The 13,273-nt window shown below is 40.9% G+C and overlaps 1 protein-coding gene across 4 annotated transcripts; it reads left to right on the top strand.

The window, feature by feature from the left end:
* The first annotated feature begins 90 nt into the window (after positions 1 to 90).
* Positions 91 to 12,222, top strand: LOC148325751 (SUN domain-containing ossification factor-like). 4 transcript variants are annotated; one of them, XM_088311611.1, is made up of 24 exons: positions 91 to 345; positions 2,425 to 2,539; positions 3,010 to 3,099; positions 3,978 to 4,210; positions 4,321 to 4,422; positions 4,494 to 4,623; positions 4,697 to 4,814; positions 4,884 to 5,008; positions 5,086 to 5,153; positions 5,233 to 5,340; positions 5,482 to 5,587; positions 5,806 to 5,826; positions 6,118 to 6,173; positions 6,549 to 6,631; positions 6,833 to 6,898; positions 7,007 to 7,072; positions 7,797 to 7,884; positions 8,130 to 9,419; positions 9,493 to 9,580; positions 9,705 to 9,809; positions 10,094 to 10,251; positions 10,439 to 10,542; positions 10,645 to 10,688; positions 11,193 to 12,222. In XM_088311611.1, the coding sequence occupies exons 1-24, from the start codon at positions 287 to 289 to the stop codon at positions 11,661 to 11,663; spliced, it is 3,894 nt and encodes a 1,297-aa protein (XP_088167737.1). In that variant the 5' UTR covers positions 91 to 286; the 3' UTR covers positions 11,664 to 12,222. The 4 variants fall into 4 exon arrangements, with proteins under 4 accessions (XP_088167737.1, XP_088167734.1, XP_088167733.1 ...); XM_088311608.1 differs by having other exon boundaries at positions 2,980 to 3,099; positions 10,457 to 10,542; XM_088311607.1 differs by having other exon boundaries at positions 2,980 to 3,099.
* Positions 12,223 to 13,273: the final 1,051 nt, after the last annotated feature.

Here is a 13,273-nt window from a genome sequence, read left to right as displayed (position 1 = left end):
CACTTTGCAAAGAGCTCCGCCTGCTGGACGAATCCGAGTTCTAAAATGAGTGCTCCAACGGAAACCGAGTGCAGCGTTGCCATTGGTGGAGCAAATCGTGACGTAGTGACAGTTGGTAGCAGGTTGTTTGGCTGCAGCGAGCGATTCCGAAGTCGCGGATGTTGGCTAAATTTAGCTTTCCCTGCTTGCCACCGTGTCCCCCCCCGACAGTGGAGAGGACATATAGGTAGACAAATTTGACTTATTGTGCAAGCACGCCAAGAATGTCTTTCCCGACAGGACAGGGATGAAGATGATCATATGGCGTGTTGTGACACTGTGGCTGTCTGTGTCACTCGTATTTTGGTAAGTTTCTACAATTTTAGTGCTCGGTAGGTGCTATTTCGCTTTTGGAGATGAACTCGGAACGTAAAAAGACTCAAGCTAATTGTTAAAGTGGAATGGGTAAAGGCCGAACTGCTTACTACGCGTTTTGTTAGCTTGTGCTAGTTGGCGAGCTGCTTATGTTGTGATGTGGCAGCTGGCTCACTTGTCGGTTGCTTCTTCTTTTGCTAACCCTTGCCCGGGACGTTGTCTCGCTTTTACCAAATTGCTGATGCTCAAATAGTCCCAACAGAGAAGATTAAAGTTGCATTCGAAGACAATACAAGCACTGCTTTTACTGGTCCGAATAAGTGAGCGCAGCATCGCCCTACTTCGCATACATGTCAACGTAGCACAGATTTGGTTCGTCGGGATTAAAAACCTTCCTGGAAACTGGATGCATCTGCTGCCGTGAAAGAGATTACATTGGGTGATTATGTACTATGCTCATGATGTTGGAGGACGATAAACAAAAACGACTGACAGACTTCTTGATCCGCTAGGGGAAAGGAGGCGTTGTACACTTAAGTGACAAAAGTCTGATTGGGACGCATATAGTGCAGTATATTAGTTAATTATTAAGTTATGTAGTAGTGATTAAACTTCACCCCTTATTTTGCCCCGCTATGCAATGCCATGCTTTTGGAACTGCATCGGTTTGAGGAAGACCTTTTAAGTGTCAGCACGACTGTTTGGGGAGGTTTGATGACGAACCATTGCCTCATCAAAACAACTGACATGATAATGCGAGCCAGGCCCTGTCATCAAATATTAATGACCTTTGGTAGTCTAAAATCTTGGAGAAAATCTTCTTAGGCGAGTGGTAGCTCCTATTGGGTGAGAACACTTGGTCATTTTAAATTTGTAATCCAATAAAGTCAACAAGCGTGAGAAAGAATCTGAATAAACATAATCATGATTATTTATATTTATTACAAGTGTATGAGTATTTGTTTAAAAATATCATGATATCATTATTGGTCCCCGGACCTGTGTAAAGGTGTGTCATCTGCAATCATTTGAGCATTTTAAACCTTTGTCCTGTAATTAATTAATTTCTTGATTTATATTCTCCAACCATAATGGTGACTAAAACCGGTAATACATTTGCAGCCACTTTTCTTTTATTAGAAAATTTGATGTTTTGAGCTAAGGCTAATCTTTACATTAGCTTGAATGTAGCGATCCAGTTGTCAAGTTAAGTATTTGACCTGAAATCCAGATAATGACCTGGTTTTAATGGGATGTCAAATTACTACCCTGGGTATGCTATGACGACAATTTCCAGTGTGAACTTAATTTTGGGGACTTTCTCATTTCAGTTTTGTCTTGAGGTGATAAAATGTATGCTAGACAGGGCTTTGGTCTGGATTTTACATTGCCACTTTAGAACCAACATTTCTTTTTCTGTTGTTTTGGCATTGTGCGTCATTATGCTGCATGATCCCTCTCTCTTCTTTTGATTCCAGCAAAAATAAGGAACTGGCCTTACAGTTGTTGTGCTTTTATTCCCAGAACAAAAATATGTGTATAGTATGTTATTTTTTTATTTTCCACCCCTGTCTGACTTTGCAAACTGATAAGATAAATTAGCCACGTGGTGTTACAAGCCACCTGGACTTTCTCAGTGCGTCACACACATAAAATGTCACGTGTTCTTGATTCATCCGTCTTTATCAGCAAACACAATTTTTTCAGTGATAATCTATTTAAAAGTTTTTGGATGGCATGGCTTTGCGGTAGACTGGTTGTCTCCAAACCCAGAGTTTGTGAAGTGTCCTTGAGCAAGATACTGAACCCCCAGTTGCTCCTCATGCTTCGTCATCAGTACATAAATGTGAATCAGTGTGAAGTGCTTTGAATGCCTTAACAGGTGAAAAAGCACTGTACAAGTCAAAGACCAAAGACCACCATTCTAATTTCCAAACTTTTTTTCCCACACGTCAGACCAGAGGTAAAGTGTCTATGTATTCGTTTTGTGGGATGTTCAAGCTTGGGGGGTTGCACTGTAAGCGAGGCATCGTGTAGTCAGTCAGTGATGATTGCTTCTTTGTCCTGCAGGTTTCCTAGCTGCCATGTTGATTGCGCAGAGCCAGACCAGGAGGCTCAAAGGTCTGAGCCTGCGCAGGACATCAATTTGCAGGAAGAGTCTGGAGACTCTCACCAGCAAGACAAGGTTGGCTTGACAGTTTCTGAGTTGCAGGCCTTCTTCAACAATCAATCCCATAAATAGCATCACCATCGAATGTTTTTTGTGGAAACAATGAAATTCCTCGAGCTTGAATACAAGTATTGGTAGTAATTTATGAATTTAGATACACTTGATGAGTTTAAATGCAAAAGCAAATGAGTTTTTTTTCCATCTGGTTCCAGGTTAAAGCTATAACAATTTCCTCAAGTTTATAAGTATTAAGCAATCAAGAGGCTGACTTGGAAAAAATGCAGGGTCAGTGAGCATAAATGATAAATTGCCAACATCTTATGATGTGTATCAGAGCATCTCGAGTGATATTTCTACAGAAGTGGGAAGTCTGTGAACGCTATTAGGGTAACATGTTTCTGATTGGTTTCTAATACTGTTTTGCTCATGTATCACAATGTGTATGATGCCTTCAGGTGGATGAAAGCCTGGTTTTGTTCCCCCAGTCCTTGTCCAGAAATGAGCAGTCCCAAGGGGACTATCAAAAAGAAGAGCAGGCTACACAGGTGGAGGACAAACAACAGACACATTCAGAGGCGAGTTAAATGTCAATTTGTTGTTTATTCTCACTTCGAAAGAATAGTGTACGACACAAGTACTTCAATGCGCATATGGGCTGTGTTTAAAAAAAAACATATTTTCATTTTCATATCCTTATATTGAGTCATAAAGCGATCCGTTTAATGCGTGTTTTCCCCAGACATTCATATGACTTTTTGCATAACATGATACCTTGTCACTACTCGAGAGAAGCATTATCAAATCAACACCACTGAGATCAGCACCAACAAGCTTAAATAAAGGCAGGTGTCTGTAAATTTGTTTAAAAAAACAAAAATAAACTGTGAGTAACACAAATGTGAGTCTCATGATGTGCTTTTATTCACACAGCCTGCCATGTGGTTGGAATTGATTTAAATGATTTCTTGTTTTGATCAGGTCATGTTCAATAAAACATATATTAATGTAACTGCCATGGGTTCAATTCTTAATGTGAATATTCTTACTTTTACTAATGCATCAAGTTAGAGCAAGATGTTTCTACTATTTTCAGCAATGCTTCTTGTACGAATGTCTTTCATGTAAAATTGGTACTGCGTGAAATCCTCAACTTAATCCTGAATCGTAACTCGAATAAAATCGGGCTCTTGTGAATTGAACCGATTTTCCTAATCTGAATTGATACCTAGCCCCCATGCTTGAATTGTTGCCTTTTTATTAATGTCAATTAATTCATTAAGATATTAATACATTAATTAATCACTGTTTTTGTAATCATAAATGTAAAAACTTTCAGTCCATTCTTAGAATTACCGATTTTCAAGGTCCTCTTTTCCTTCAGCAACATAACACAATATTTTGGTGCAATCTATGTGAAACATTTCAAGAGATTTGCTTGGCCTTTATCTTCCAGGTCTCTGAGCTGGACGAGCCCAGCAAAGATGTAACGTTAGAGGTCAACAGTGGCCTTTCCCAACCGGAGCCGGAACACAAGCAACACTTGGACACGGACGCCCTTGATGCATCCTCTACTCAAGACCAAGACTCAGTTGTCCTCATTATGTCTTCCGACACAGTCCGTGAATCCACTGTGGAGGAAAGTGACAGCCCAGCCATTGGTATGCTTCAAGACACTGTTAAAGTCAGGCAAGTCTTTTCAATAATCCAATAACAGATTTTATTCATAAAGATATTACATAATTTTTTCTGTTAACTTGATAACACTCTAATCGTGTAACGTGCTCATGTCATCTTAGAGTTTCAGATAATGCGACTGATGAAGCTGATTCTGAGATCCTTGACTCTGACTTGGCTCCCCCTGAATGCGCGGAAGAGACCAACCCCTATGATCATGACAGGTAGTGAGCGCAGTCCAATTGGTTATTTTCAGATCGCGCTGAACTCAAACTGTGTTTTTGTCTTCCTGCAGGCCTCCTCCAGTAGTTTTGGAAAACATGTCAAATGCTCACACAACCGGTACCAAAACTCACAGTGACCCTCCAAGCGCCCAGGCTGGTCAGCATCTGGAGGGGAACACATCACACACTCTGACCGAGCAAGTAAGTGACAGGGGTACCGAAAGTCCGCCGCCCCCTCAACCGGCAGTCCCAGCTTACATTTTGTCCCTCATAGGACGCGAGTACCGCACTCAGCACGGACACCGATCCCAGTGTGAACAGCAAAGACCCTGAGGACATTCCAACATTTGATGAGTGGAAACGGAAAATGATGGAGGTGGAAAATGAAAAAAGTATGAGTTCATCTTTATCGAGCCATCTTGTTTGAAACCTGAACTGCAATAATCATATTTTTCCATTAGCGCTCTCCACACATACTTCCACGAATGGCGGCTCCAATGTCGTGAAGAAGGTGCAGAAAAACTTCAACAACTATGCTTCGGTGGAGTGTGGCGCAAAGATCCTTGGTGCTAACCCAGAAGCTAAAGTATGTTACGTGGCACTGCAGCAGTCGCCAATCAAGACGCAAGGTGTTTTGCATAAAGAATGTTTTGTCGCTTCCAGAGCACTTCAGCCATATTGAAGGAGAATATGGACTTGTACATGCTTAACCCATGCAGTAATAAAATCTGGTACGTGTTTTGCGTGAAGCACCGGTTGTCTTTGCAAAAATGAATGATTAGTGTCGGTGTTTGTGTTCTTCTCTCACAGGTTCATAATCGAGCTGTGCGAGCCCATTCAGGTGAAGCAGTTGGATATCGCTAATTTTGAGCTCTTTTCGTCTACACCCAAAGACTTTCTCGTTTCCATCAGTGACAGGTAAACTGCAAATACCATTTGAGCCAAGCAAGGGTTACAAAATCCTAACACTCAATTCATGAAAGTTTTTTTTTTTTTTTCTGATGAGCTACCAAGCAACAGGACTACTTTCTTGCCGTTTTTACAAATGTGCTTGTGTAGATATCCAACCAACAAATGGCTCAAGTTGGGAACCTTTCATGGCCGGGACGAACGCACAGTCCAGAGCTTTCCATTAGATGAGCAGCTTTATGCTAAATATGTCAAGGTAAGCCATGTCTAGTTGTTGTTAGTTTTGTTTTTTGTCATTGGACTGACCGTCTCTTCTTCTGCTTGTTTTTATTTTTTAATTTTTTTTTATTGTTAGGTGGTTAGAAACAAGACAATTCTTTAATTTAATTCATTTTCTTAGTAGATGCATGTGAGATTGTTTTCAGTGCACCTATACAGCTTATAATGTTTTCCTCTCCCCTTCTCTTGCTTCAGATGTTCACCAAGTACATAAAGGTTAGCCTGTGTTTTGTGATGTCTGCGATTGGAATAAATTCAGTAGGACTCATGGACGAGATCCCATTTTGATTTGAACAAATTCGTCCTTTTGGCTGATCAGCTTCTAATCTGACATGCTGCTAACAACACTAGAATCAATTTTGCCTTCATTGTGAAACTCACACCGTGTCAATTAAATAATCCTGCTGTGTTAAATGATCCAACATTCTCACGACTAGAATCGTTTTCAAATCACTGCTACCAGTCTGTGTTCAGAAATAATACCTTGTTTGTCCACTGTTTCTGTAGGTTGAGCTGCTCTCTCATTTTGGCTCTGAACATTTCTGTCCGCTCAGTCTTATTAGGTATGGACTACTCTTACCACTGTGGCTGCAGCACATCTACAAAAGGATCAACAGACTTTTTGCAGCTTTGGTGTTATTTAGAAGCGAGTGTTCACTGTGTCTGCTTATGTGTTGGTGCGCGCGTCTCAAAGAGTTACTGATTATAAAACACATAGGCTTAAGAGAGTTAAAGTAAAAAAAAAAAAAAAAAAAAAGCTTTTGCACATTTACAATCGTTGTGATTGTAATTCTCCCAAGAGATTTTGTTTGAAATAATCTGACCATCATGTGGTCCAATTTGATTATTCTGCCTGATTAGTAAATGAAAGCTGCCCTTGAGCCAACAAAACAACTTTTGTAAGCGTCCATAGAGGAGAATGACTTTATTTTTTACAGAGTGTTTGGGACAAGCATGGTGGAAGAGTATGAAGAAATAGCCGAGCCTTCTGAAAGACCAGAAGATCAAGATGATGACTTGGGTATGTATTTATCTAGTTTTTATTTAGATAGAGTATTGTTAATTTTATGTGTTCAAGATATATATTCATAGATTGACAGTATTTCTTCAGGTATACGTGACTCACAGAAATATTATAGATTTTTTTAAATTTGTGTATTCATATGGTATTTGTGAATTTGTTGTAAATATTGGATGGGTAAGGAATGTTTTCCTCCTTCAGATTATGTGTCTGGCTATGGACCTGGTGAAGTCAAATATTCCAAGAATCTGATTGGCTCTGCAAAGGGTAAGAATATAAAACCTTTTTTTTATTTTAAGCGTAAAGAAGACTGAAAAAGAGCGACTACATTCTCAATTTTCTTTAAATTTGTGTGTGTTTTGTGTTACTTCTCAGATGTCATTTTGAACATGGTGAATAATATTGCCGTGAATGTTCTTGGTGGCAACTCAGAAACGCAAGGTATGTCCCAGTCATCAACCTCACATTTTTACGATCAAATAGTAGCAACACCCTTTGCCTCTGTTGTTAACGAGATTCAATCCTCTCATACATGAAAATATGCAGTCGTTCTAAATCCAACATCCAATATTGGAGAATTATTTAGTGAAGAGTATTTTTTTCATTATATTTTGCTGTGCTTTGCTTAATACACACTACCGCAATAAAAACAATATTAATAGTGTTAAATTAATATATCATACCTGAGTAGCATTATCTTTTGATTGGATATCATTAGATAGTGTGGGTATGCCTGTCTGTGCCTTGCGACTAGGGATGTAAGGATTCACTCAAGCCTCGATTCGATTTTTAGTTTAGCTAACCTTTTGTAACTTGGAAAAAAATTTAAAAAAAAACCTTAAAAATGAACGGATAATTTGTTTAACTACATTTTTATCTTATTAGTGTTTTGTGAGTGCCAGAACTAAACATCAAAATAAATTAACGTGTAATAACCCACTGTTATTACAAATCATTTTGTGATTTCTATATTGATCCTATGTTTTTTTTTTTTTTTGCATCGATACAGATTTGAAACAGTTTCTATTCATTTTAAATTGATTTTCGATTATTCATTACATTTTTGTCTTGCTAATATGGCAGTGAAGTGCTGTAATGTAAATTAGGATTTTTTGTGCTCATGTTCAAAGTTAATATTTTATTTTTAATTCTTTGTGTTTTGTAGGAAACCTATCATCCCAGGATGTGAATGTGAATGGGCCTGGGGTTAACAAAACAATTGCTCAAAGTCAGATCACTGACACAACCACCGTGTGAGTACCTGTCAAAAGCCTCATTGCATCAGTCGTAACTATCCAGAGATGTACCCATCTTTTCAGAAGTGTGGGGACAAATTGTAAGAGTCAACCATTTTATATAAGCAAAAACGATCATAATATTCCCATGTAACTATTGTTTGGCCCAAAAACACATTTATTACTGAATCTATAAAAGAAATGACGTGCAGTATATTCAAACTGTCCATTTAGTCTGAGTTTGTTGTTTTTGCTCCTTCTAGTTCAGAGTTAGAAGAAGCAACATTGTCTCCACACACCGAAATCACTGAAACTGGTGCCTCACCCTCAACGTCTGTCCCAGAACTGCTTCCATCTGATAACAATGATCAGCGACCTCCCCCACTGGAGGAACAAATTGTTATTCCTTTAGAGTCAGAGGAAGAAGAATCTATCAGCTCGACAATCACACTTTTAGATAAAGAGGAGGAGTTAGAAGGGGAGAGGGAGAAAATAGATCGTACTGAACCGGAAAATATAGACTTCTGTGAATTTCTTCCTTTGTTTTCCTCTTGTTCGTGTACAGCCTCCCTTCAGGAGTATCTGCAGCGACAATGTTTGGTGCTACTGTTTAAAAAAAGGAAATGCCAATCCACGGACAGAAAGCAAACGCCTCCTTCCATCCACACTCAAACTTGGCTCCCACCTCCACCCTCCTCTGCCTGTCCCGAGCCCAAGCAGCATCACAGTGAGGCACATCACCCCAACGAACAAGAACAAGCTCCTGGGGGGGAGCCAGAAAGCGCAGCCAGCCTGTCACAAGCACCTCAGCCGCCAGAGAACACTGTCGAAGAGTCTCATTATGACTCTATGTCCGAACCTCCGATACTAGAGCCCAGTCAGACATCAAGCCTCCCCAAACCCACCACCACCGATTCATCCGCTGCCAACCCGACTGTTGTTGAGACTCCACAGCTTTCTTCTCTGGCTCCAGCAAAGCCACACAGCTCCGAGGGGAGCCAAGACATGCCCGCTGTGGAGAAGCATACAGAGGCTTCGCTAGCACCTCCCACGAGCTCGATCATGGGAACCGCAGTGGATGATGACAAAGTGGCACCGACAGAAATAAAGGCCAGCGTAGCGATACGTGACTCGATCCCAAATCCTGATATGACAGGTGAGTCGCAGACTGCTTCCCCTCATGTACATCAGTCCCCGGACCCTGAAGCTGTACTCGACAATGGCGTGCTTACCACTGAGCCATGCCCGCCTGCTCCACACACACCCGTTGAACTTGAGCTCCCTACCAGTGCCCCAGTCGTCATAGATACCAAAGCAGATGAGCTCACAGAAGATGTCTCTACCCCCGGTCTCCCTTCTTTGCCTTCAACATCTCCCTCACCGTCACTCTCAGACATCTACGCAGATCCCCCGAATGGCACAGAACAGAATGGCAACCCGGTCCACGGCTCCAGCCAGAAGGAGTCGGTGTTCATGCGACTCAACAACCGCATTAAGGCCCTGGAGATGAATATGTCGCTCAGTGGCCGCTATTTGGAGCAGCTCAGTCAGAGGTAAGGTCAAGAAATAACCTGGGTGAGATGTCGTTTACTTTTGTTTAACCTTGTTTTTTTTTTTTATTCCTAGATATCGGAAGCAGATGGAGGAAATGCAGAAGGCTTTCAACAAAACCATTATTAAACTCCAGAACACCTCCAGAATTGCAGAGGAGCAAGTGAGGAAGATTTCTCATCCATTGTTCTGAGAGTGTTTCGGAAATAGCAGATGTTTTCCAAATTTGGACCATGCTACATAATGCGGTCAGATGCTTAATTAACCACACAAATATTCTCATGTAGGACCAGCGTCAGACGGAGTCCATTCAGGTGCTGCAAGGCCAGCTGGAGAATGTGACTCAGATGGTTCTCAACCTGTCAGCGCAGGTCAACCAGTTGCAGAACGAGGTAAAGATTCTTATTTTTAACACATTCCAGCCACAGCTTTAGCTGCATACACAAGCTATTCTCACACTGCACTTAGTGATTTCCGAGCGCTGACCACAATAGACGAACCAGCGGCAAAAGTCTCCCTGTAAAGCACGCGCACCATTTGTGTATGTAATCATGATCCACTTGCAATGTGTCAAACTATTTATTTATTTATTTGCTTATTTTTAAATGAACCCTCTTTTCGTGATGAACACTTCTGGAGTTTTGCTAACGATATCACGGGTGGGTCTGCCTCCCAGGTGTCAGACAGGCACAACTACCTGCTGCTGTGCCTGCTGCTGAGTCTGTGTTTCGGCTTGGCGCTGTTTGCCAACCGCTGCCGCATCTCCATCACACCTCCAAATGCAGAGCCAGAACCACCCACATTAAACAGCTACACCTACTGCTGTGCCGAAAGGTACCGATACAACTGCATCTTGTCATTTGTAAATAAATAAATAAAAAAACGACGTAAAGTTGAAAAAAAAAACTATGTTCTCAATCCGTTTTAAAAAGAACAACCCATTTTGCCCTGTTATTGTATTACTCATCAAAAGCATCTGAATTAGAATCCATAGGGGAGTGTATTTTTTTTTCCCCATCAGTGATTATTTTCATATCAGGAATTTCACTTCCGGTGATGACTGCAGTTTGAAGAGGAGTGCATCCTACCCACTGATCCACTCATTCCAGTTAGTGCCTAGTAAAGGTACAGATGCGTTTTCGTTTGATTTAGGATTGTCTGACGATGAACTGTTCATCTCGAGCTTATTTCCAGTCGAAATGAACATGAATGTTCTTTGATTCGCAGGTCCCGAAAGTCTTCATCCTGAGGAGATTCAAGCTAACAGAAAGGTGCAGAAAAACATTGCTCAGCTTGAAATTATTTATCGTGTTACCACGACTTTAATTTTCGAGTTTAATTTGTTCCGTGACCAAGCTCAAAACTCAGTCTACTCCGATATCAAATCGGTTTTGAAAAAAAAACAACACATTTTTGGTTGTGTTTAATGGCATGAAACAACTAACTTTATAAGGTTGTACGTACTGTGGTATTCATGTATTCATGTGTTGGATGTGTGCCTTGAAGGGGTGTGGCCTAGTCAGGTTAGCCGGTTATTTCAGTGTGAGCGTCTGCTCCTCGCCCGTGTTGTCCTTTTGGCAATGTATCTGAAGCCTGCTCGTAGTTTCCATTTTGCCGCACCCCACAAAGCAAAAATATCAACCAAGCGATGGCGCGCAACTGTGAAGAGAGACAGACTTAAAATGGTTCACACAACACACTGTCATACAAAGAAAAAAATGTGTGGATGTGACCTAACCTACCTCTGTCTGTTGTCTCAACTCGTCCCCATTCAGAAAAAACGGCGTAAGGTGAAACCCATTGAAAAAGTGCAGACTCTGACGTCCTTTCATGCCGCTCCACTGGCATGCAATGGAGCCGCCGTATGGAACAACGTTCCCATCACCACAAACCCGGCGGCCCTGACGAGGAGGTTGCTTCTACCCGCCTTCAGAGACTTTCCATCCGAGGGCAGCTCGGAGACATCGTCGCATTCGGACGATCCCTCCTTCTGTGGGATCACCACCGCCTGCTCGCGGGTATGCCAAGGTCTGTCCCCGACCAAGACCCGGGCAGAGAAAAGGGCAATAAGACGCAGGCGTCCCAAGCCCACTTGTGCCGTTGTGGACTTCCTTCACGTCCCACACAGAGACAAAAGCAAAACATTGTCCATCTCTGCTACGCAGGACCTCATGAACATGAACATGAAATCAAAGCAAACCTCTGGGACTTTTGGGCTAAATATCCCTCTCTCAGGTCCTGTCTGACATGGAAAACCCACAAAAGATTGCAAGTTTGCACTCAAGGCTTTACCATTTGTGAAAAAAAAAGAGTATGACTGATGTTTGTTCCTCTAGGAACAACATGGGACAGTTCCATCAGTTGTACTGTTTTTTTCTTGTCATTGTTATGACATTTGTATTTGTTGTTGTGTCGTTCCAGCTTCCAAGTAAAACTTTTCCCAATAGTTTTGGAGGAAAAGAGGCAAAACATGAACAATATGCAATATGTGGGATTGAGTGGAATCATTTGGTGAACTCAAACCAACTGAAGAAATAAATACAGCGATGATTCTTCCTTACATGTGTGAAAGGAAATTCAAGAAGCATCTCACATTTCCTCTTCTTAAATGCTGCATCTGCACTGATTTTAAAAAAGCAAACAAGTGATGAATAGATTTGAAATATATTGGGAATTTCATTTACACTTAAAAACATGCTACAAATTGACATACAAGCTGCAATAAAATATTCACATTTTGACAGTTAAAATAAAATAGTAGCGTAAATTTATAGAAATAAATGGTGACAGCCAATAAAAATGTCAGTAAGTGTGATCTGGTTTTCATTTTATCTTCTCCCCTCAGCTGAATGATGCGCTTTTTTTTGCAATTTGAGTGTTGAAAAGCAAATCAGATTAGTCCTGTTTGCTAGTCAATTTATTCATAGGAAGTCGGTTTTGATAAGCAATAAGAAAATAGCGTAACAACTACAAGCCACAATATCAAACAGAATACTGTAGAAGGTGAAATGTGCGTTTTTGCAGCCAGGGGGCAGTGTTGGGTAGAATAAAACATTCACCCACGAGTCAATAGCACAAAACCATTTTCAGTGTGATGAGTCATTACGAGTCCAGACGTGAGGACTCCCGTTCTTTCCATTCACTTCTCGATAATCTCTTATGAGGCTAAAACCTCTTTATTCATCAGACTGGGTTGGATTGCAGCAGTCTGTCTGAGATAAGCACGCCTCGTGCTCTTTTCTCTCATTTTGTTAACAGAATTCCAAGGTTTCTCTTGGCCAGCCTCGTCCAAAGATTATCTGTACATGCGGACTGAAATCCTCTTTCCCTCAGCATCCTAGATTTAGCCGAGGTTATGAACTAAATATTTTCCATGTGCTTTGTTTGAGTGGGTGTGATTTTATTCTTTTGTTCGTTTATTTATAGAGGAGGAGTGATAGGTGAACGCTATTTTCGGCCAGTTCTTTCCGGGTCTATCCTTCAATTTTCTGGATAGCTTATCAAAATGAGAAACGTTTTTTGATAGAAATAATAAAAAATTCACAATAACTGCAACATTTTTTAAAATATTTTTTTTAACCTTTCCACCTGTGCCCGGGCGATGAGGGGGTTTGTTGGGGAGAGTTGCGTGAACGATTCAGTGAACGAATCTTTTGAATGATTCTTTTTGATGAAGTGAATTCTAATGATTCTGTTAAAAAATAACGATCATGCCCATCACTAAATCACAGGCTTCTTATGTTTTTGTGCATTTTTTTCATTGTTACCTTTATTCTAAAAGAAGAAACACTGCCAGGCATGACGTCACATGAAACGTAATCATGCGTTATGAGGCCTCAGTCCAGCTTCATCAAAG

This window comes from Idiotropiscis lumnitzeri, chromosome 12 (genome assembly GCF_059441095.1).
Source record: "Idiotropiscis lumnitzeri isolate Australia: NSW breed Sydney's pygmy pipehorse chromosome 12, RoL_Ilum_1.0, whole genome shotgun sequence".
Taxonomy (NCBI): Eukaryota; Metazoa; Chordata; class Actinopteri; order Syngnathiformes; family Syngnathidae; genus Idiotropiscis; species Idiotropiscis lumnitzeri.
The sequence above is the reverse complement of the archived record's forward strand: the minus strand, read 5'-3'. Positions and strand labels throughout refer to the sequence as shown.

Excerpts from the sequence above, each read along its gene's own strand:
- LOC148325751 (XM_088311607.1), top strand. The coding sequence starts at position 287 with ATGAAGATGATCATATGGCGTGTTGTGACACTGTGGCTGTCTGTGTCA. Across the intron at positions 5,009-5,085 it reads GTGCTAACCCAGAAGCTAAA|AGCACTTCAGCCATATTGAA; the intron begins GTATGTTACGTG and ends TGTCGCTTCCAG. Across the intron at positions 6,632-6,832 it reads AGATCAAGATGATGACTTGG|ATTATGTGTCTGGCTATGGA; the intron begins GTATGTATTTAT and ends TTCCTCCTTCAG.